Consider the following 24,887-nt stretch of genomic DNA (forward strand, 5'->3'; position numbering starts at 1 on the left):
GGGGGGGACAAGTGACGGTGAAACTTCAGAACACTAGGGATAAAGAGGAAATCTTAAAACCTTCAGGGGACAGAAGGGGAGAACAAAGGGACAGGAATAAGACTACTATTTGACTTCTCAACAGTGACACTGGAAAACAGGAGACAGTGAAGAAATGCCTTCAAAATCCTAAGGGGAGAATATTTATAACTTGGAAGACTTCTACCCAGTCAGACAGCAATCAAGTATGAAGATAGAATCAAGATCTTATCAGACTTTCAAAGTCAGAAAATACCTATTCCCATGCTTCCTTTCTCAGAAAGCTCCTGGGGATGTTTCTTAACAAACTGGGGAATAAACCAAGAAAAAAGAAAACACGGGATCTAGGAAACAGAAGATTTAAAAAAAAAAAGAAAAAAAAGAAAAGCAAATAAAGAATTCCTGGAAGGGCAGCTATGTAGTACAGCCAGTAATGCGCGCACCAGGACAGACAGAAGCAGGGAGACGAAAGGCTCCGTGAAGGAGATTTCTGCAAAAAGAAATTTATAAAATGTATGATACGTATGTGCAAATGTTTCTGAAAGCTTTGTGAGAGCTGCTGGAAAGTGAGAACAACCAGCCATTGTTTCCAAAAAGATGAAGCCAATGAAACTGTGAAGCAACTATTAACTTGAAGAAAAACAAAAGATGTCTTAGAATATACTGTACTCTACACAGGAAATGCACCTACACTACTTACTCAACACTAAATATTTACATAATCTTAACAGTAAAAACATTAAGGATTTAACCAAGAACTGTAATAGATTATCCTGATAGAAAGCGGAAGATTTAAGAAAGCAGAGTCATCCACCTCAAAAGTAAGCAAAAAGACAGTATCCAAAATTGGACATGAAGATAGCGGTTTTTAAATGATGATGGGAAAAACCTGAGAATCAGTTACAGTTGAAACGTGCTCGTCTCTGGGAACCGAAACAGCAGGCATTGATGGGAAGAAGGCAGGTGGGGCTACATCGTTTCTACTACAGGCTTTGTTAGCACACTTGTTTTGAAATTTATTTTTGTTTGTTAAGTTTGTTTATTTATTTTGAGAGAAAGAGCATGCACAGGAGGGGCAGAGAGAGTGGGGGGGAGAGGGAGAGAATCCCAAGCAGGCTCTGCACTGTCACAGGCGCCCCATTTTTTAGCACGCTTTTAAAGTTACAAATGTGTTACACATCATGTATCTCACTTTTATAGAAATTCAGTAATTTAGGGCGCCTGGGTGGCTCAATGGGGTAAGCGGCTGATCTTGATTTTGGTTCAGGTCATGATCTCACAGCTGTGAGATCAAGCCCCACGTTGGGCTCCATGCTGCCGGTGTGGAGCCTACTTGGGATTTACTCCCTCTCTCTGTCTCTGTCTCTCTCTCTCTCTCTCCCCCTCTCTTTGCTCCTCCCCACCTCACACATCTATGTGCATGCACTCTCTCTCAAAATAAATAAATAAAAACCTTTTTAAAAAATTCAATAATTTTACACGAATGGACAGGTTTCTCCCTGATACTGACCAACCCCCATCACTTAAGTGATGGCCGAACTATCCCTACATCCTTGAACAGTCATCCACAGCACTAAGTTCCCCCCACTCCACCACCAGGGTGATGTCTCAGCTTTCAATAACCCTCCACTTTCCTTTTGCTGCTATCAAGAAAGACTCACCTTCCATAAACTTCAAGATTGTTTCAACTAATCTAAAAACGCGTTGGTCCTCTCTGACCCCCACTTTCCCTTACTCCATCATGTTTACAAGGATCAAACCGAATACACAACGTGCTGGGCACATTAACAAAGGTTTGAAAGGCAACTGTCTTACACCAAGTGACATAATTATGCAATTCCTACTCTCAATTCCCTCCCAGTGACGGAAAACTATACACCAGGAATCCTCCCTTCAAAATCACAGCAGAACCAAACACAAAGTTACCCCCCGGGGACAACAATACTTGGTACAGTGACGTCGGAGTAAAGAAAGAAAACCAGCCCCACGGCCACCACCTCAATGGGCAAAGCTGAAATACTCAAGCATTACCTAGCACCTGACTAAGACAAAAAGCAGCAACAGTTAAAATTAAGCCAGAACAGAGCCATCCCATCGTGTTAGCTTTTCAGCTTGTAACAAACCGAAAGCAGGCAAGGTGAATGAACACCTGTACCTTGAAGATGGCACGGAACATCATATTCGATCTCATCGTGTCTCGACGGGCTCAAGAACAGAGTTCCGTCCACCAGCGGGAACTGTTCGAACACCGGGAGTGCCCGGTGGCACAGAGCACAGTTCACGACATTCCTGTGGCTGGCGCTGAGGGCCGCGAGAATGAACTTGCGCAGATCCTCGCCCTGGCCCATCTGGGCATCGTCTTCCATCCGCACGTGGAAAGTGTTCAACTTATGCCGGGGGATGTGAGTGAGCAGTTCGGACAAGTCCAGCCGCCGCAGGAACTGCACGGGCGCGTCGAAGTGGCCCCCCCTGTGCACAGATAACCCAGCCGGACTATACTCGAAGTGGGTGTTTCGGAACACGTGGCCCCCGGCCATGGCCTTCTTGTGAGGCTCCAGATGGATGGCATTCTTCAAGAATTCCCCGAGGTACCTGGAGGAGCGGGGGCCGCTGAAGTGGGCAGGGGAGAGGATGGAGTAGCCGGTGGGCGGGGACTGGCCAGGGGAGCCGCAGGGAGAGCGGGCCCCGTAGGCTGCGGCGCCGACTGCCTTCTCCTGGGAGTTCTGCCGGTCCATGGAGTGCCGCCGCGGGAGGTCATGGCTCAGGGCTTTCTGGGGCTTGCTCGGCGGCCTGCACTTTTTTGCTTCCTCCCCTGCTTCGCCGGGGGGCCTCCCTGTGTTCTTCTCCGACACGGACTTCTTCTTTTTCTCATCCTGCATCCGCTTCACCTGGTACCAGTCTGTGTCCTTCTTTAAGTGGCCCTGCCCGCAGCGGCAGGAGCAGAAGCGGAAGGCCAGGTCGTAGCCCTTCTTTGTCCACATGTTTTGGCGGCACTGCTTCTCGTTCCAGCTGCGGGCCCGGCCGATGCAGTTGAACTGGACGAGAATGCTGCTCTCCCACTCGTAGAAACACTGCAGGTGCATCCAGGTGCTGGAGGGGCAGTGCTCGTTGTTGCACACCACCTTCTGGTAGTCGTCCTTGTCCAGGTCCACCGGCCTGCCAAAGCTGCAGATCAGGGGCGTGGCACAAGGGGCTTCTGGGAAGAAACAGAGACAGAGAGAGACAGAGAGGAGGAGAGAGAGAGAGAGAGAGGTTCAGCACGCAGGAGGGGGAATCCCAGCTGGCACCTGGTCAGAGAGCAAAGCTACCATCCCCACCTTAGCCCATTCATGCCAACAGTGCAATTTTCTGGTGTCAAGATTTCCTCCGCTGGAATAACACCAGACGGGATTAGACAACACGTACTACTCTCTTCTGGTGTTTTGCTGGGCCGAGGGAATTTATTTTCAGATGTTTGTTATCTGCTGAAAAACACACCAGTAAGCTTCAGAAAGTCCAAATCCTTCACAGTGCAATTAGCCGTATGTCAATACTTAACAACGGTATAGTGTAGTACGAGGTTTTCCTAAGATGTGAGTGTAATGACAGGCAGTTCCAAGGTTCTTTTAAAAAAACAATCACTCTAATGAACTAGGAAATCATATGATGAAGCCACTTAGCCAACTAGTTCAGGTGATAGCTCATAAAGGGCCCGCAAAGCCCTTTTTCACAAACTTTAGGTTATCCTGATTATCACAGAAAAGCTAGAAAACAGAATTACCTCTCCCCAATTCTCTCCTAGAATGGTCTGATACCTAAGGGGAGAATGTCTGGTCAAACTAATTGTTGGTCTCCACAGAATTACACCGCCAGGTCATGAAGGAGAAAACCGGAACTCTCCTCAAGCTATCAGGACAGAAAGCAGGAACACCGAGATATTTCTGCCCTATTTAACCACATACCCCACGGGCATCCAAAAGGCCAATCGGGTCCCCCTAAAAGGAGGGAAAACTTGGTGACACAGAGTAGGATCTATTTCTTAACAAGTAAATAGGATTTACAGTGACGAATTCCACTGGATTCTGGTTACTTCAACACCCTTAATATTTTCAAAAGGCCCTTTTGGAAAGCAGTAATACTCCTAGTCGGGAACCGCTGGGCCTGATCAGGAAGGTTCTACATGCCAAGCTTAGTTTAGACTTTATCTTTTTGTAGCTGAGAACGGTCAGTCAGAGTTCTGTTCTAGAAAGCTTACCCTGATGGCAGTGTGGGACATGAGTCCCTGGTGGCAGTGTGGGACATGAGTGAGAGCCTGACCTACAGCAGCAGCACAGTAAGATGGCACCTGCTGCTGGGATGAGCAAACTCTGATGGACAACGAGCACAAGAGGGGCAGGTTTGGACAAAGACAACTTGGGGCTGGCCTGATTCTGGATCTGCTGAATTGGAAGCCTGTGTGCCACCGAGGTGGAGAAAGACAAGCCCAGAGCTCAAGTGACCTGGGGCCCGAATACAGATGTGCAGCTACACACCCAGAGGTGGAGGTTAAATCCCTGGACTGAGGAGTTAGCCCAAGAGGAATGTGAGGAGAGGAAATGAATCCTGAGAGGCAACATTAAAAGGCAGGAGAAGAGTCCTCCACAGAGCCTAGTAAGGAATGAACTGAGGATTCACTGAAAGACAAGTCAGGAGGGAATTCTATCATGGCAGCTGGAAAGTTACAAGAACAGAGGACTAAGAAATCCCCCAGAGATCACTGTTTCTCAACCTCTGCACTACTGACATTTTGGACTGGGTACTTCTTTGTTGTGGGCAGTGTCCTGTGCACTGTAAGATATTTAGCAGCATTTCTGCTAGGTGCCAGGAACACCACCCTCTTCAACTGTGACGCCCCAAAATGTCTCCAGACACTGCCAGCTATCCCCTGGGTGGGCAGAGGGAAAAAAAACTGCCCCTCGTTGGAAACTACTGGGTAACTTAAAGACTGAAAGGTCCTCACCAGAATGGTCAGTAAGCCAGTCAGTGACATCTTAGCAAGAACAGTTCCAGTGGGATGACAGGGGACAGATCAGAGGTGGATGGTGAAGAGTAGATGGTGAGGTAAAACAGTAGTAGTACAGATGACCTTCCAGAAAACTCTTCCCAGAAGTACAACTGTAGAAGAAAGGGAAAAGAATGGGAAGAGGCTAGTAAGAGTAGGGACCTACACATGTATATCTACACACATGTATATCTACTCAGGGAACGAGTGCCAGAAATTCAGGATAGCTTTAACAGTAGGAGAGGCAATGAGCTCTGCAACTGCATCACTCAAAGCCCTTCCCGACCTCACCCCCGCCCACTGGATCACAGATACAGCACTCCACCAGCACAGGTGATGGCACCCATACAGCCTATGGCACTCGTGGGTTACAATCTTCCCCTTCAGCGTGGAACTCCGGGCGTCGGTCAAAGGCCCTACCCAACTTGTCTACCTCCATTCCTTTGATCACTGCAGTTCCCCCAGCTACCGCCTAGGAGCCCACAATCCTTAATCTTCATTTGTCCAAATCCTACCGGCCTAGTGTAGCAATTCACAGCATGGACTCTCAACCAGACTGCCCGAGCTAGAATCCCAGCAGTACCACTGCTGAGCTGCGTGCTCCCGGACAAGTCACTTCTGTCTTAATTTCCTGTACGGAATGCAGGTAACAACTGAATGTACTTTATATGGTTGTTGTAAGGACAAGATATACCAACACACGAGCGGCACTTAGAGCAGGGCCTGGCACATAGAAAACCTTCTCTGTTTCCTCCCATCCTTCAAGGCCCACCTCTAGACACTGATTTCACCAGAACCACCCCCTCCCGACCACAGTCTGGTCTGAACCTTACTTGAGTCCCCACTATGGTCCCACCAGGTGATAACTTCAGACAGGATGCCTCTTCCCTCTGTGTTCCCGGCACCACTGGGCCTAGGCCTTGCACACATCCTGTGCTAATGAAGCTGCATTAAAATGACACTGGCAAAAGAAACCCAACCCGACAAGCAGGGAAGGAAGAGAGCAAGCCGAAATCCTACACAGAGAGAAAGGCCTAGTACTGAAGCACACTGAGATGAAGTAGAAAAATGGTCTGTAAACTGGGCAAAATTAACTGCAGTCCCCTGGGCTGTGACCTTTAGTGTCCTTTAAAATGTTAATTAGTCAATTAAACAAAGTTCAGTTGCTTTTATCTATCCTTCAGAGAAACAGCTTTGCAGAGAATGCCTCTGAAATGTAATAGCAGTAGCCAAAGTGATATTAACCCAGGACGAAAGAAATCAAAGAATGGCCTAACTATACCTTGGCATTCACAACATCCAAAGTTTTAAATCTTAAATGCCGAGACTGGCTTGATATTTCTCTTTAAAGTATTTCCACATTAAAGAAGGTAGATTAAGAGGAGAAAAGTCCTATTTACATCTTTGTCGAAAAGCGGCAAATACATCACGGAAGCAATTTTGAGCCCTGCCTACAAACCGGGTCTTTGGAGCTGGGAGAAGCAGCAACTCACGCAGAGCGCTCTGGCAGAAAGGTGTGTGTGGATCGGGGGAGGCCGGACAGCTCCCCTCTTCCCCATCACTGCCCCACCCCTACCGCGGCCGTGCTAGCCCACAATCTCCCTCCCCTCCGAGGCTCTGCCACGAAGAGACCCCCGCTCCAACCGGCCAGCTGGCTCGTTTACATCTCAGCCACTCCGATGTGGCCTTTGTGGCTGGGCCTCCAAAACAAAGACAAGGGCTTGAGACCAAACATTACACACCGCCAGCCCCACGGCAAGGCTCCAGGGGCCAGGGTGAGTACCAGGGTGAGACTCGGGTCCTGCGCGAGGACTTGGGACAGGCTTCTCACCATCTCACACAGCCTTCCGATGAAGCCACGGAGGGCTGGCGTCTGCATGCAGACACAATTTCCTTCTAGGCTTGGTTCAGACTTGCCCTCTCCCTCCCACTGTCCACACTGGAAAGGCAGCTGGGAACGATGCACGAGGAGGTTGGGTGACTAGCTGTTTGACGTGGGGCAGTTTCCTGCTTCCTCCTCTGTAAAGAGAGAACAAAGATGCTTGCCCTCATTCACGCTAAAACGTATGTGGAGGCTCTCTGCGCAGTTCTGCCACAACTCTTCCTGCTACCTCCACCCGTCACTGGATACCTGTGCCTCTGGCTCCACAACTCAACACAAACTGCTCCAATATATTGCCTACTTTTCCTACCTAATGTTTTGGACCCACAAAAGGGGTTCAGAACGTAAGGAAATGAAATGAGGCCATGTCTCTTTCAATCTCCAAAGTTTTACAGGTAACTAAAACAGACAGGGAAAGATTTCAGAACTCTAACAAATAGCACAGTGTTCAAATCGCAACCGTAACAAATGACAGTGTTATAGACATGCACTGGATTGCTTCCTGAAAGTGGTCTCTAAATTTACAAAATTCCTAGCTCTTAAGAATTGGAGTTCCTGGGGCACCTGGGTGGCTCAGTTGGTTGAGTATCCGACTTTCGCTCAGGTCATGATCTCACAGTTTGTGGATTTGAGCCCCACGTCGGGCTCTGTGCTGATATCTCTGAGCCTGGAGCCTGCTTCGGATTCTGTGTCCCCCTCTCTCTCTCTGCCCCTCCCCTGCTCATGCTCTATCAATAATAAATAAACGTTAAAAATTAAAAAAAAAAAAAAAAAAAAGGAATTCCACAAAGGTGAAGGTATAAATATACTACAGACTGATCTGATACAACTGAATCTTTAATGGGAGAGAGGGAAGAAGGGACCCCACCCCCCGTTCAGTGAGTCCCAAGCCACGTACATTCCTCAGGACATCAGTCTAAAGCTGAGATAGTCTGATGGACAAGGAATACGGGGCACTGTTCCTTCATGCAGTCAACACTGCTTTTACACAATGTATATAAACCCTCCAGTGCATTTTTACTGCTTCATCATCAGATACTCAGGACTCGGCTGCAATTTCTCCCTGCCCAAGTGAAAATAATCAGGGATCACCTCATTCTGGGCAAAAATCTCAAGTAGTTTCAAGTCTCGACAATGAACTAGCTAGGTGACATCACTTGGGTAAAGTCTGTCACTCTTCCTAGCCTTCTCATCTGGTATCCCATCTCCCACCCCCCACCCGAGGCAGGTCTCTGTGCTCCCACACCTATTAAAAGAGAAGGATCTGACGGTACTCATCTACGCTGGCTGCCCAACAAACCCAAACCCCTCGACACACCCATCCACGCTAACTGGAGCCCCATAAACCAGACAGACATTGCCATTGTCAGCTTTTTAACTGTAAAATTAAATGTTTCATCCCTCTTAAGATAGTTGCAAGCATCACAAACAGGTGGGGAGTTCAGCAGGGCAGCGGGGTGAGTGAGGAGGGTCTTCTGAAGTCACACAAGGCTCTCCAGGCAAAATCTAAGGTAGGGACTTGGTCACATGCATCCTTGTAAGCCCACTACTATGAAAATCATACTGTTCAATAAACGTCTTGGTGAAGGAAAGCACGGCCCAACCAGTACTAACCAGATTTAGTACTCTGTGGTGACAGAAGAGCTGAAGGATGGGGAAGGGGTGAGGGGTGAACCTTTGGGGCTCACTGTTCTCAACAGGCCTCCCAGACTCATCCCGGGACTCCAATTTCAGGGTACAGCCTGGCCCTCACCCTCACTTCTACAAACTTCCCATAATCTATTCTCCCCTCTTTCAGTATGCAGTTACCAAATACAAACCGCAGGGTTTCTGAACCACTATTTTACTACACGTATCTTTTCCATACAATAATTCCTCTTCAGGGGAACACATCCCCTTAATTTTGGAGCTAATTCCCCTCAGCGTATGAAGTTTCTGAAGTGAGGATCCTCATCTCCAGCTTCCTGAGAGGCCACAGAGATTGGTCAATGAGGACAGCGACTCTGGAGACAGCCAGCCTGGATCTGACTCTCAGCTCTGCAATTTAATAGTTTTAAGATCTTTGGCAAATCACGTCACCTCCCTGGGCTCCTGTCTTCTTCCCTGTAGAATGGCACAAATAACAGTACCTATCTCAAAGGGGTGCCATGAGGATTAAGTGAGTGATTAAATCAGTTCACACGGTGCCCAGTACTTATTAACCAACATTTAAATTTAAGAAATTATTATTAGAAGCCCTATCACTTTACATTATGTGACGTAAAAACCAAAGGACTTTGAAAGCACTTAGCGCAAAGCTACAACCAGAAAGAGACCATCCTCCTTTCTCCTTCACATAAATAAGGGCAAGAAATGCACTTCTTCCCCACAACAAAGCAGGGTGGCATGCATAAAATAATTCACTAAATGTTTACTGGCAAGTCTTGAAGAAACAGATGCAAAATTTCCTTCTTCTAACCCTTTAAAGATGTTCTACTCCCTGTCAGACAAGTAAGTATCTTGCTAAATGTATTTTTTCTACCTAAGCAATCTTTTCCAAGCCTAGCTAACAGGGATTCATAAAGCATGGCTACATTTGATTCATGGGATGTGTCCCTGAACGACTCCCATAACTAAGCGAAAGGTTGTGGGGAATGCATCCTCAGAACACATAAATCTGCAGTCATTGTGTTCTATTTTTCTTTACTGTTGCTTTTTAATATCAGCATTATCTCTAATATTTCTCAGCTGTATCTCATAAATTGACATGGCCTATCATACTATGTTTTATCACATTTCTGTTCAAAAGTTACCAACTTTCAGGGTGTTTTTCAGCACAATATTAGCACACCTGGATATTTTCAAAGATAGACTTAAAGTATGATAATCACTTTAAAATGTAATATCATTATATATCATGATATATATAAGTATATATAAATATCATTAATATAAATATCATTAAAATAATAAATATCATTAAAATCCTTCAAAAAGTTTATTTAAGTAGGCTCCATGCCCAATGTGGGGCTTAAACTCACAATCCTGAGACCAAGAGGCACATGCTCTACCAACTGAGCCAGCCAGGTACCCGAAAACAGTTCTATAAACAAAGAGTCCACATTAAAAAAAGAAACAAAAAAAGTTTACATAATATTGCCAAGGGTTAGTAGGTATTTCTGTTTGTAAGAAAAGGTGATGCCACTGGGTATCAAAGCATTTTTTTTATTTTTTATAACAGCAACTTTTTTTAAGTTCATTTATTTTGAGAGAGAGAGCACACACGCAGGAGGGGCAAAGAGAAAGAGAGAGAATTCCAAGCTGACAGCGCAGAGCCCAATGTGGAGCTTGAACTCTAAAACTGTGAGATCATGACCTGAGCCAAAAACCAAGAGTGGGAAGCTTAACTGACCCACCCAGGCACCCCAAAGCATTTGTATAATTCAGTTGAACTGCCAGCTTGAAAATGACATAGCTTGGTACATACTTTGGGGGAGTGGATCCACCGAAATTTTGCACATCATGTGAATCTTTTATTAATATTATTTGTCATTAGTTGGAATTTGCATAATTTAATTTGCATATAATGGGATCACACTGTACTAGGAAATAAATGAGCAGGCTGCCTTTCTTTTGCTTGGATCACAGAGGGAGCTGGACCACAGAGAAGTACACAGCATTACATGTACTGCCTACACTCACCCTGGAGGAAAGACAGGTTCACGAGCTCTTGGAACCAAATCACAGCATCATAAAATGGGAACACAACTCCAGGTTAAGTATGTATGTACATGCAGGAGCGTATTTGTACGTAACTGCAGAGAAACTGCCCAAGTGTTAAACTATCCCATTTCTTTTATTATTGAGGTACAATTTACGTGCAATGTTTCTATTAGTTTCAAGTGCAAAACACAGGGATTCCACAATTGTATACAACTCTCAATGCTCACCACCATGGTAAGTATAGTAACCACCTGTCACCAAAGTTATTACAATATCATTGACTATGCTATACTTTCCATTTCCATGACTTATTTATAACTGGAAGTTTGTACCTCTTAATCCCCTTCACCAATTATACCCATTCCTTCACCCACCTCCCTTCTGGCAGCCAGTCTATTCTGGGTATTTAAGAGTCTATTTGGTCTTTAGATTCATTTAGTCATTCGTTTTTTAGATTCCACATAGAAGTGAAATCATATGGCATTTATCTTTCTCGGACATATTTTACTTAGCATAATACCCTATAGGTCCATCCATGTTGTTGCAAATGGGAAGATCTTACCTTTTCTTATGACTACTATTCCACTGTATGTATATGTGCATGCATATTGCATATATATATATATCTATATATCTATATATATAGATATATATGCCACATCTTCTTTCTCCATTCCTCTATGGACACTTCGGTTGCTTTCACAAGTTGGCTATTGATAAATAATGCTTCAATGAACATAGGGGTGCAGGTTATCTTTTTCAACTAGTGTTTTCATTTCCTTTGGTAAATACCCAATAGTGGAATTAATGGACCATATGGTATTTCTATTCTTACTTTTCTGAGGAACCTCCATACTGTTTTGCACAGTGGTTGTACCAATTTACATTCCCACCAACAGTTTTCCACATCCTTGCCAACACGTGTATTTCTCGCTTTCCTGATTCTAGCCATTCTGACAAACATGCAGTGATATTCTCATTTTATTGCGGTTTTGGTTTGCATCTCCATGATGATTAGTGATGTTGAGCATCTTTTCATGTGTCTGTTGGCAAACTGTATGTCTTCTTTGGAAAAAATGTCTATTCAGGTCCTCTGTGCATTTTTTAATCGGATTGTTTGGTTTTTTGGTGTTAACTTGTGTAAGTTCTTTATATATTTTGGATATTAACCCTTTATTAGATATATCATTTGCATATATCTTCTCCCAGTCAGAAGACTGCTTTTAAACAATCCCATTTCTAAAGACCCCAGAAAAGACCTCCTGTCATCCTTCAGTACTTTATTCCAATTTTAAGAATTTTCCTTGCTCTTCTGAAACACCACAGAACTTGATTATCTTGGTCAATGTGCTCTCCTTTGCCAGCACAAATATTCAAAACGTGGCCATAATCAAAACTCCTAAATTGTTTTATATGTGATACCCATTTACCACCTAAGTTATAGCATGGCATCCCCCAAATGATGGCCTATCTCTTCTCTCTTGGTGGGCCCAACATGGTGCCTGGAGACCAAAGGCCACAGTGGAATTGGCCCTTTCCCCTTACCTCTAGATTCTGATGTGGTTCAAGGCAGGCCACCCCAGAGCTTAAGATAATCAAGGCAAAACAGACTCAAGAAGAGCTTTTTACCTACCCCCCCCCCCCCTTAAAAATTTAGACAGGGAGCCAGTACCAGGAGGAGAGGTATTACCAAAGATGACTACCCCCCCCCCCACACACACACATAACAAAGATCTCTCTGCAGGGCAAACACTTGTTTACCAAACATCTGCTCTTCCCATCTTCCTGTAAATTGTCTTCCTCCCCTCTGAAGTCCCTGACTCCTATATCTACTCTCTTTTAACTCATAGTGGCATTTAAACTTCAATTGCCTGTCAGCCTCTCATGTCTTCGTGTGGCTCTCATAAATATATAATTAAATTTGTTTTTCTCCTGTTAATCCGTCTTATGTCAATTTAATTAGGTCAGCCAAAGAATCCGGAAGGGAAGAAGGGAAAAGTTTTCCTCCCCTACAATTCCCAGTGGCCTCAGCTAAAAAGACAAATGGCTTTACCTCCTTCCTCGTCTGTCCACCAAGTCCAAAACAATATAGCTGCATGATTAACTGGCAACATGGGTCATCTGCAGACCAGGTACCCGTCAGAGAATACGACCCACAACTCACTGCTGCTCGGTATCTTCCAAAAGCTCAGCTGAGAGAAACAATTTTTAAGAAAGTTTTCTCGGATGATGTCCTCACGTCCCTCTAGATCAGAGTTCCTGTGGTGTATTTTGGCCTGCAGTGTGACTTCTTAAACCAGTACAGGATTGTTTGTTACGGAATATGAGCCCAAATGCCTTTAGGTGCATCTCCTACTCTCCAGGTCTTCCAGGACTGCACTCCAGCCCTACTTCTTCGTGCCAGGACTCTGGAGGCGTTTGGGTACGAGACTCCTATACTAGATAAAAGCTATCCCTCAGTGAAGCCAGGTATCACAGAGTTCGTTACCTAGCCCACACTGTTTCCTTCTCTGGACAGACTGCTTTTAATGATGTGAGCGAGCCTAGTAAATTTTTTTTGTGTGTGTTATTTATAAAAGGATAATTGTCATGGCCATTGCTCAGTATTTTATACTGCTTTAGAAGTGGCTAAGTGACCGTTTTTTTTCTTCTTTAATCTGACGGACGCTGTGGAGTACAACACTGCTTCTGTTCGCTTCCTCCTTCTGTGTGCAAAAAATATGGAAGCCAAATTTGTGACTTACCCTTATAATGACTCAGGACATTGGTTATTTTTCCTAATAGTATCGTCCCTGGTACTAATATTCTCATTTATTACTTATCTTCTAGTATTACATGTATTTTTGAAAACCACCTCATTTTAGGAAGAAGAATATAAGTGATCAAAAAGAATAAACCCATTCGCCACCTGTTTCCTAACTTTCCAATCAGTTTTGCCTAACATATATTAAAATCTGTACCTGACAGGTGCCAAGGCGCCCCTTTCCCGCCTTACCTGCCAAGGTCAACCAGAGAAGGGTGCAAAGAAGAGGGGAGGCCTGAGTGACCCACTGACCCCATGGGTCCCATAAAACATAGCACATTTCAGGAGGGCCATCCTCTCTGCCATGCCCTGGACTCCACTCCTCAGAGAAGCACCCTGTGGACAAGCACAAGTGCTCTCTGTCCTTGAACCACTCACCTCATCCACTGCACACCTCTTCTCTACTTTCCCTTGGCTCAGCTCCCGGAGCCTCAGACCCTGCTATCCATACTCAAGCCTCCACCCATTCCCATTTCATCATGTCTCTTCTCTCAGACACAGCCTGGGCTGCTCCCGTCACTCTACTCTGCCAGCCAACCCAGGCCTCGGTCCACCTGGTCCACGTATGTCTCTCCCCCCACCTCCACGCACCTGCTCCCAGCCTCATTGGTGAAACTGAGACAGTGGTGAAATGGGCTCAGACAGCTCCCAACTCTACCCTGCCTAGTCTTCCGTCAAGGGGTCCCCTCCTTGGCTCTAACCACAAAAGCTAGACTTCTTGGGCAGTGGCATCCTGTGGGCCCACTCTTGTCTCCACTTGGCTCTTCTCAAGAGCATTGTCTTTACATCCTCTGCACCCCTTCTCCTCCCTCACCTATCAAACCTGGGAATTCATGTCCTGCAAATATGAAAAGGAGAGTCCCAAATTTACCTCGGAAACTAGATCTATGGAGAGAGGCAGAAAAAGTGCAATGAACTGAGAAATGACAAGTGATAAAGATGTGGCTACATAATCTGAACCTAGTCCTGAAACACATCACCACTAGCAACTAGAGGAGTCCAGCCAATTCCAATCTCATCCTCTTGGGATGGCTACTTAAGAAACATCAATGGGAGCACCTGGGTGGCTCAGACAGTTGAGCATCCGATTTTGGCTCAGGTCATGATCTTACAGTTGACGAGCCCGCATGGGGCTCTGTGCTGACAGCTCAGAGCCTGGAGTCTGCTTCCGATTCTGTGTCTCCCTCTCTCTCTGCCTCTTCCCTGCTCATGCTCTGTCTCTCTCTGTCTCAAAAATAAAAAAGATAAACATTAAAAAAAATTTTTTTTTCTAATAAAAAAAAAAGAAAAGAAACATCAAGGTTGGCCACCTGGATGGCTCAGTCAGTTAAGCGTCTGACTTCAGCTCAGGTCATGATCTCACAGTCTGTGAGCTCAAGCCCCGTGTTGGGCTCTGTGCTGACTGCTGAGCCTGCTTTGGATTCTGTGTCTCCCTCTTTCTCTGCCCCTCCCCTGCTCACGCTCTGTCTCTCTCTCAAAAATAAACATTAAAAAAATAAATTAAAAAAGAAACATCAATGTTAAAAAAAAAAAGTGTCAATGTAACAACTTTATGGGGAGAATAATACATTATTGAGGTTATCTGGTCTCCATTAATGGCATTAGCAATTATAATGGCAACTTGTTTTAATAAGAAAAAGTCATATTCATTGGTAAACTAACCATAGATACATGCACTCTAATATACAAAAATTAAAAGAAAAAATAAGTTTATAACAGATGTCAATTAAAATAAGGTGCGGGTTGCCTGGCTGGTTTAGTCGGTAGAGCATACGACTCTCAATCTCAGGGTCGTGAGCTCAAACCCCTCATCGGGCATGGAGGCTACAAAAGACAGACAGACAGATAGGTAGACAGGAAGAAAGAAAGCAGGTGCACACATTCATATATGTACGTGAGTTTTTCTATGAATAACTGGATATAACCTTATCCGTGTAACTTTATACACATGTACCTGTCTACATGGAATATGATTTCCCCGGGGGGGGGGGGGGCGGGGGACCTTGCACTTTACTTTTACTTGCTCTAGTGAAAACCCCAAATGTTCTTTCATTGGAGATTTGTGGTGTTCATATATACTTACAAAAAGAAAATTGTGAAACAAAAACTAGAAAAGACAAGGGCCTTCAACTTACTATTAAACCCAAACTAGTCCTCAAAAGAGAATTATGGTTTGGCTAGCAGTCCTTTAACACTTCAGTTTTAACTTCATGATCATTGTAAACCCCGGTCATTTGGGGCCTTGTTTACAAATGCCAGCAAACAACTGCTTACTCTCTGGGTTCCCCTTTCACGCGTCACTCTTTGAATGTTGGCCAGCTCAGCATCAGCTGCTGCAGGAACCTGTCATCATCACTTGGAATTCTGACCACATTCTCGAAGATCCTAATCAGCCCTTGCCTCCCTGCCTGGCACCAGTGCAAATTCTGGCAGCATCTTCTTCTTGCAGTGACACAGGATTTTGAGGCTTGCCAGTCTACAGGTCTACTTCATCTTTTTTCAGACACTGGAGTAAAAGATGATGAAAAATATGCAAAATGAGATCTGGAAACAGGAAATATTGATAACACTGTATGCATAGAGGTGATGATATCAGTATTTCCAGTTTCCTTTTTTGTACTCCTGGAATGAATCAATAAGTACACAACAACCCTGAATTTCTCCCACCATCACAACTGATCAAGAAAATTGTAAAAGTCTGTCATCAGCCAATATTATGGATTCAAGGCCAGATTTTTAAATCACCATGTGCTGATAAGTAGTCTTAACTCAATTCACTAGGTCTGACACACCAAAATCCTCAGAATCATTAAACAAAGAAGTCAAGGAGCCTGGCTAGCTCAGGCAGTTGAGCATCCAACTCTTGATCTGGGAATGATGCCAGGGTCACGGGATGGAACCCTGAGTCAAGCTCTGCCCTGAGCATGGAGCCTGCTCAAAATTCTCTCTCTCTCCCTCTCCCCAGCTCATGCTCTCTCTCTCTCTAAAATAAAAGAATGAATGGATGAATGAATGAATGAATGAAAGAGAAAGAAAAAAAGTCAAATAACATGTGACAACTTGACTATAGGTCACTAGAGATCTGGACATCTGCAAAATAAAAGTATAATAGTTATATTCTCAAAATGCTTTAAAAATCCAAACTATAAAGATAAACTTCACATAGGAAATATTTCAAAGTGATCTGGTCTCCAAATAAGTCAGTTTTTTTTAGCGGATTTACTATATATAATTGCCTAAAGAGCCTTCAAATTTTCCAAGATAGTAATCAACACACATTTGGACAAATGGATGGCTTTTAAAAATGTCATTTAATAAGGATCATGTTCTAGGAGATGTAATAAAAACACCAGGGTTTGTCTTAGGGTTAAACACTTACTACAGAAGAAAGAAAATACACTGGGGCACCTGGGTGGCTCAGTTGGTTAAGCGTCTGACTTTGGTTCAGGTCATGGTCTTGTGGTTTGTGAGTTCAAGCCCCGTGTCGGGCTCTGTGCTGACAGCTCAGAGCCTGGAGCCTGCTTCGGATTATGTGTCTCCCTCTCTCTCTGTCCCTCCCCTGCACTCTCTCTCTCTCTCTCTCTCTCTCAAGAATAAACATTAAAAAAAGAAGAAAGAAAATACATAGGGTCTCTAAAATCAGCTACTTACAACTACCTGCTAATCAATCCAAGTCAATTCAAATGTTTTTGGACACCTGTTATGTGGCCAGTGCAGAGTTGAACATAGGGGATGCAAGGGGTGAATAAGATCATAAGCCATTCTTTAGTATTTCTGACTACCTTATTTTTTTAAGTTTCTTTATTTATTTTGAGAGATAGAGGGAGAGCTCATGAGAGTAGGGGAGGGGCAGAGAGAAAGGGAGAGAGAGAGTCCCAAGCAGGCTCCGTGGAGTCAGTGCAGGGGCTCACAAACCGTGAGATCATGACCTGAGCCGAGACCCAGAGTCAGACGCTTAACCAACTGAGCCACCCAGGCACCCCTATCTGACACTTTTTTTGTTGAAAACTGAATACTTTAAAACTGTAAGGTGGCAATTCTGAAAATCAGATTCCCTCTCCTCACAAGACTTGCTGTCACTGCTGTTGTTGCTATTGCCGTTTGTTTGTTTGTTTGTTTAGTGCTTTTCTTGGACTAATTCGATGAAGTCTGTATTTTGTCCTGTGCAGCCACTGAGGTCTCTGCTCAGTTGCTTAGTGATAACGGAGCTAAACACTGGAGAGAGACTTCCCTAAATGCCTTGAACAAGTCTCCCACCCTTCAGCAAAGGGCTCTGTGTGTGTGCTGGCACATGTCTTCCATGCTTCGGCGGTTTACAACTGTTTTAGGCCTCGACTTTCTGCTGGTGCAGAGCCTCAAGGCCCGAGGTGAGAACAGGGTTTCAAGCGTTTCCTGGGCATGTGTGCAGTCCTGCCCATGGGCATCATCTTCTAGAGCCCCAGAGATACAGCAGAGCTTTTCATAAGCCCCCTATGGACATCTCATTCCCAAGATTTTCTTACGTGTTTTTTGGCCAGCTTCTTCTTTGCCCCAGTGGAGACCACCGCCACAAGCAGTTGTGATGTTAAACGATGGCTGCTGATTGTTTTCAACAGAAAAACCGAAGAGGGCTTTACCACAGAGTAACCTCTGAGCCCGGCCAAATACAGACAAGCCCTGGGAATGAGGTTTTACCAGGGAGCTTCCGGAGGAGTCACACAGTGGCAAATCTCTGGCTCTAGGGCTTTTGGGGACTCCAAACCTGTCTTTCCCATCCAATGATCCTACGCTACTTGTTTAAAGCTACCACAGAGCCAGGGAGAGGGAGTGGGAACAGAGCGAGTTAAAAGACAACACTTTCCTTGAATACACACTCCTGGGATTACTGCAAGCCTATGGCTAATTTCCAGAGTTCTGAAAAGGTTGATTTTAATCATTTTCGCCTTTGTTCTCACTGCTTTTACAGAGAAGTAGGTTTCTAGACGTCCTTATTCTGCCATTCCAACAGTGCTCCTTAATATAAACTTGTTTGTATGTATATTCTATTATAGAAAACTATGGGGGCGCCTGGGTGGCGCAGTCGGTTGAGCGTCCGACTTCAGCCAGGTCACGATCTCGCAGTCCGTGAGTTCGAGCCCCGCATCAGGCTCTGGGCTGATGGCTCGGAGCCTGGAGCCTGTTTCCGATTCTGTGTCTCCCTCTCTCTCTGCCCCTCCCCCGTTCATGCTCTGTCTCTCTCTGTCCCAAAAATAAATAAACGTTGAAAAAAAAAATTAAAAAAAAAAAAAAAGAAAAAAAGAAAACTATGACAGAATAATCGACGAGAGACTTTCAAGCGGGAAAATACTTGGTCTTAGAATCAAATTCTGGGTAAGAAATGAATAGAAATAAAGAAAAAATGTAAAATTTTTATTATTTTTTAAATGGCTGACAAATGGTTATCAAGTTACTATGACATTGAGATTCTCTTTAAATACATTTAAGTGACGTTTACGATACACTGGAAATGGTATCCTCTGCATCTAGTGAAACCTTTAAACAACTGGTGCAACAACATTACATGTGCAAGAGGAACTCTGGGTTCTTCAATTCTTTTAGGGGTCACATAAGCAAAAATGCTTGGCTAGCACTTTGAAATCAGCCTTCTGAAAATTACACTGTGGTTACATCATCCACACACTCAGGAAACTCAAGAAACTCCAACACTGAACCGCACGTCTTCAGAACATCAAGGAGCTCCACAGTTAGGCCCTAGTCTGGCCTTCCCACCTGATCACCCACCAGGCCCGAAATCAAAGCCTGGGCTTCAGCCAGGGTCTCCCCCTGTGGCCGCAGTGCAGGAAGCAGGTCAGAGGAAAACAAGTGGACAAAGACTGAGTAGAAGGCTAACTGAAGCCCACCGTTACCCAGTACCACACCTTGAATTCACGGAAGGTTTGCGTGTCATTCTTGATAAACTGGTAAGTATATTTTTAAGTGGAAACTAAGAAGCTTTATTAATTTACTTTCTTTGTCTCAAGTATTTTGAGACCTGTTCCTCTACTACATAAAAAAACACACTAAGTCCTATACATAAAGGGAAGTTACTACAAAACTATTTTGTCAACTTGTTTTAATTAGTATAGGAGCTACAAATAAGCTCACTTAAGCACATCTGTCTTAACCTCTGATTTAGTTTATCCTCCCTTATGTTATTTTAGTAGCTGAGACTGCTCCAAAGTGAGTAGCAAATCCAGTACATGGCGATTACATTCAATTAAACATGTTTTTATGTTTAAAGTAGGGTTTAAACACATGCTTTTACTCAGACAAGCCACTCTATACAAATAAACAAGGAAGTTTTACATTTAAAAAAAAGAGAGAGAGAGAGCTCTCCAACTATATTTAACAACTCAGGCTTTTAACATTCCCTCAATCTATTGTTTATTCTCCTAGACCTACTCTTTTCTTTCAGTTAAAACCCACAGCCTACCTCGCCTCAAGTTCAAACAAAATAGAAAGTTATAGGCTTTTATTTTACCTATTTCTCATTTCTTTTCTGGCTCTAACATTCTGTTATCAGTAAAAAAATCTATATCAATAACTCTAAAGTAGAAAATTCATTTTTCCTCTTTTTTTTTAATTTTTTTTTAACGTTTATTTATTTTTGAGACAGAGAGAGACAGAGCATGAACAGGGGAGGGTCAGAGAGAGAAGGAGACACAGAATCCGAAACAGGCTCCAGGCTCTAAGCCATCAGCACAGAGCCCAACGCGGGGCTCGAACTCACAGACCGCGAGATCATGACCTGAGCCGAAGTCAGATGTTTAACCAACTGAGCCACCCAGGCGCCCCCATTTTTCCTTTTCTAACAGAGGCCATGTCAAGATCCAAAAGAACAAAGACCCGAACGTGCATGGTTTAGGCTGAATATCAGAATGAAGATAATGGCTGCATAGCTTTCCCAGCATGTTTCTTAAAAATACCAAAGTTCTGGGACACTTGGGTGGCTAAACTGGTTCAGCATCCAACTTTAGCTCAGGTCATGATCACCCGGTCTGTGAACTTGAGCCCCACATCGGACTCTGTGCTGACAGCTCAGAGCCTGGAGCCTGCTTCAGATTCTGTGTCTCCCTCTCTCTCTGCCCCTCCCCTGCTTGCGCTCTCTCTCTCTCAAAAATAAACATTTTTTAATTAAAAAAAAAAACAAACAAAAATAAACAAAAAATACCAAAGTTCTACAGAATAGAAATAAGGTAATCTCTTCATTCAAATTCTACAAACATTGCCTGAGCCCACATAGGATCCTTTAGTGATTTGCTGTAGGTCATTCAGCTAGTACATGGCCTTCCCTCTTCCACTCATACCCATACTGCAGACAAATCAATGAAGAGCATAAAGCCACTTTATAACAAGAGGCAGTGACCAACAAGCTTTGTGTAACCGGATCATAGTAAGTCTTTCTACAATTTGGAATAGCATCTTATACAAAATTATAGAATGACTTACTATGATCTGATTACCCAAAAGCTTATTCAAAGTTTCAATACCCATATTAATCCTCAGTACCTTTTATACGTACCTTAAAACTACGTATAAAAAACCCCCAAGTTAAAGAAGTAAGTGCTGGAGCACCTAGGTGGCTCAGTCAGTTAAGCATCTAACTCTGATTTCACCTCAGGTCATGATCTCAGTTTGTGAGTTCAAGCCCCACATGGGGCTCTGTGCTGACAGCGTGGAGCTTGCTTGGAATTTTGTCTCCCTTTCTGCCCCTCATTAGCTTACTCTCTTTCTCTCTCAAAAATAAATAATAATAAACGTTAAAAAAAGATTAGTGTTGGGGGCACCTGATGGCTCAGTTGGTTAAGCGTCCAACTTCAGCTCAGGTCACCATCTCACAGTTCGTCAGTTCGAGCCCCGCATCAGGCTCTGTGCTGACAGCTTGGAGCCTGGAGCCTGCTTTGGATTCTGTCTCCCCCTCTCTCTGCCCTTCCCCCACTCATACTCTGTCTCTCTCTTGCTCTTTCAAAAATAAACATTAAAAAAAAAAAAAAAAACCCTAGTGTACTTAAATCAGTAAAATCGCAGCACACCATAGCTAAACTCATCTCCCTACCCTATTTCCATACTCTACACTAAACTAAATCCTGGTGGTGCCTGGGTGGCTCAGTCAGTTAGGCACCAACTTCAGCCCAGGTCATGATCTCACGGTCCGTGGGTTCGAGCCCCACATCAGGCTCTGTGCTGACTGACAGCTCAGAGCCTGAACACTGCTTCAGAGTCTGTGTCTCCCTCCCTGCCTGCCCCTGCCCCTCCCACTCTGTCTCTCTCCATCTCTCAAAAATGAATAACCGTTAAAAAAATTTTTTTTAATGGGGCGCCTGGGTAGCGCAGTCGGTTAAGAGTCCGACTTCAGCCAGGTCACGATCTCGCGGTGCGTGAGTTCGAGCCCCGCGTCAGGCTCTGGGCTGATGGCTCAGAGCCTGGAGCCTGTTTCCGATTCTGTGTCTCCCTCTCTCTCTGCCCTTCCCCCGTTCATGCTCTGTCTCTCTCTGTCCCAAAAATAAATAAACGTTGAAAAAAAAAAATTTTTTTTTTTAAATTTTTTTTAATAAAATAAAATAAATCCTTACACTTCTTGTTCTCCATGTAACTTTTCTGCCCGGTTAAGCTTCCCTAAGAAATACTTTCTGCTCCCTTGCCTTCCCTTCAAAATAAACCTGGGAAAATGCTTTAGAGGGATCCCTCCCAACCAGGCAAGTCACTCTGCCGGGATCCAAGGAGAAAAGACAAAGCTTTTGCCTGGGGCCACACTGATCTACTTCTGAAATGCTGCATCAGCAACCAACAAGCAAGTTACAGAATCTGTTGCAACAAGGAAAGACTTGTCAAAGGAGAGAGCATGTTTAAATCTTATACACACCTCAGTAAAAGTAAAAGCTAGACTCAAGAATCAGTCACGTCTGCATCCTGGTTCAGCAGTTCACTATATATCCACACTCAACCAACACAACCTGCTGTAATATGACTGGTTTTCAAGACACTATTTCATAAAATTTTTTACTGCTAAGAAAACTCAAAGTTATAGACCCCCAATGATATATTAAGCCAGTGATGCCTTTGTAACTAGACATTCATTCCTTTTCCAATTACTTTGGTGGAACACATATAATTTTATAGCATGGCACTCTCAAAGACTCAAAACTATTCATTTCTAAACTAGAGGGAAAAAATAATAGACCGTTTATAAAGCTGCCAAAAATATCTAGAAATTTCTTTTTACTATAGGAGAATTTAAATAGTAAATATAATTCTATTTATATTTTATAATATAATATATATTATATATCTACATATAAATATATACAAGTATATATATGATTATATACTAATTGAATTCTAAGTGTTTCCAAATCTGTCAAGAGAAAACAATTTCCAATTAATTCTTTTTTTTTTTTTAATTTTTTTTCAACGTTTTTTATTTATTTTTGGGACAGAGAGAGACAGAGCATGAGCGGGGGAGGGGCAGAGAGAGAGGGAGACACAGAATCGGAAACAGGCTTCAGGCTCCGAGCCATCAGCCCAGAGCCTGACGCGGGGCTCGAACTCACGGACCGCGAAATCGTGACCTGGCTGAAGTCAGACGCTTAACCGACTGTGCCACCCAGGCGCCCCTCCAATTAATTCTTTAAAAATTCTTCCAAGATATCTTTTTATCACTTACCTCATGGAACATTAAAAAATAAGTTGTAAGGAAAACTGATTTAGTCCAAAGTCAAAAATTTCAAATCTGAGCATCTAGAGGATGAAGCTTACAAAGTGTTTTTAATCAACCAAACCCCAAGAAAAACAATCATACAATATAAACATATTGATATATTTACATTCATACATTAACACTTACACATACCAAGTATCATATGCCTATAGAAGTTATTTTGATGAAATCCATAATATAGTTTGGTATATCCAAAATTCTTCACTATGGTTTAAAATGCAAAATCCAGGGGCACCTGGGTGGCTCAGTCAGTTGAGCGTCCGACTTCAGCTCAGGTCATGATCTCACAGCTCGTGAGTTCGAGCCCCGCGTCAGGCTCTGTGCTGACAGCTCGGAGCCTGGAGCCTGCTTCAGATTCTGTGTCTCCCTCTCTCTCTCCCCCAACCTACTCGCATTGTCTCTGTCTCTCTCAAAAATAAATAAACATTAAAAAAAATTTTTTTTTTAATGCAAAATCCAGAAGGGAGGTAAGGAAACAAATGAAAGTCCTATGCAAGCCTTTCAAATGTTTTTACAACAACACTTACCCACTCCCCCACTCCATAGAACCCTAGAGGCAGGTAAAGGGTAAAATGCAGAAAGGCCCACAGCGAATGAGGCCCGATTACAGATACACGCACACATGTGAATCATGCAGACAACAGCCAAAAGCAAGGCTCTGTTATGAAAAAATGGTTAAAATCACAGTGGAATCTGCTGCTATAATGAAATGTGGGGCCAGCATGATTCACAGATCACAACAGAATAATCCCCAAATCAGCTCTAGTCATTCTGCTGAAACAACCGTCCGCAAGGCTTACCCCAGTCCTCACGGCAGGGTCAGAAAGCCCTTGCAGAAACTCCTAAGAACGCCCTGCAGGAAGCAGACCTGCCCAGACAACAGTAAACAAGCTCTGAAGATTCTCTTGGAAAATCTACACAGCACAACTTCTGGACCCAAACATGGAAGAAACTAAAGGCTCCCCCAATAAGGATTTTGGAAGAATAACATTCGTAGCAAACTCCACACAGGAAAGCCAAGGGCTGCCTTGGGATTTTCACCAAATCAGAGTGTGCATTCAACTAGGTAGGCGGGAGCAGCCACATCAAGTAACTTAGAACCAAACACTCAACCAGAAAACACTAAAACCCCTAAATCATGACCCAATAATTTGTTTTTTCAAAAAGCTCTACACTTGGTCTGCAAAGAGTTGGTCACAAACAATGTATCATATCATCTTTATTTTCTACAGATAAGAACATTTGAGATGAGAAAAGTTCACTTGGTCCTGCGAGATGCCAGATCGCAAATTATGACCTGTCTCTCAAACCTCACACTCTGTAGAACAAGCATTGAGTTTGGGAACCTCTTCCAAATCACAGACATCTGAGAAGCACAAGGGCTAACTGGATCAGCACGATGCATCGGGGTGCAAATAAATTTTGGTTCAACTGAGTGCTGTATCTTCATTTCATTAATATGCAAATGTAATTTCAATCCAAGTGTCACAAAGAGAAAAATGAGAACTTTCATGACTCAGCATTTCAGTTTGTTATGACAAAGAAATTAGGGGATAGGGTGCTTGGGTGGCTCAGTCAGTTAAGCTCCCAACTTCAGCTCAGGTCATGATCTCACAGTCTGTGGGTTCAAGCCCCGCGTCGGGCTCTGTGCTGACACCTCGGAGCCTAGAGCCTCTTCGGATTCTGTGTCTCCTCCTCTCTCTACCTCTCCCCCGCTCACACTGTC

At 43.9% G+C, this 24,887-nt stretch overlaps 1 protein-coding gene across 1 annotated transcript in view; it reads right to left on the minus strand.

The window, feature by feature from the left end:
• The window catches only part of HECA (hdc homolog, cell cycle regulator), a 51,880-nt gene that overhangs the window by 11,119 nt on the left and 15,874 nt on the right, over positions 1-24,887 (minus strand). Inside the window, exon 5 of the mRNA XM_040448628.1 lies at positions 2,174-3,214. Within this exon, the coding sequence (XP_040304562.1) occupies positions 2,174-3,214 (1,041 nt within the window). The remainder of the gene's footprint in view (positions 1-2,173; positions 3,215-24,887) is intronic.

Source organism: Herpailurus yagouaroundi, unplaced genomic scaffold (genome assembly GCF_014898765.1).
Source record: "Herpailurus yagouaroundi ecotype Mexico unplaced genomic scaffold, PumYag 198, whole genome shotgun sequence".
NCBI classification, from domain to species: domain Eukaryota; kingdom Metazoa; phylum Chordata; class Mammalia; order Carnivora; family Felidae; genus Herpailurus; species Herpailurus yagouaroundi.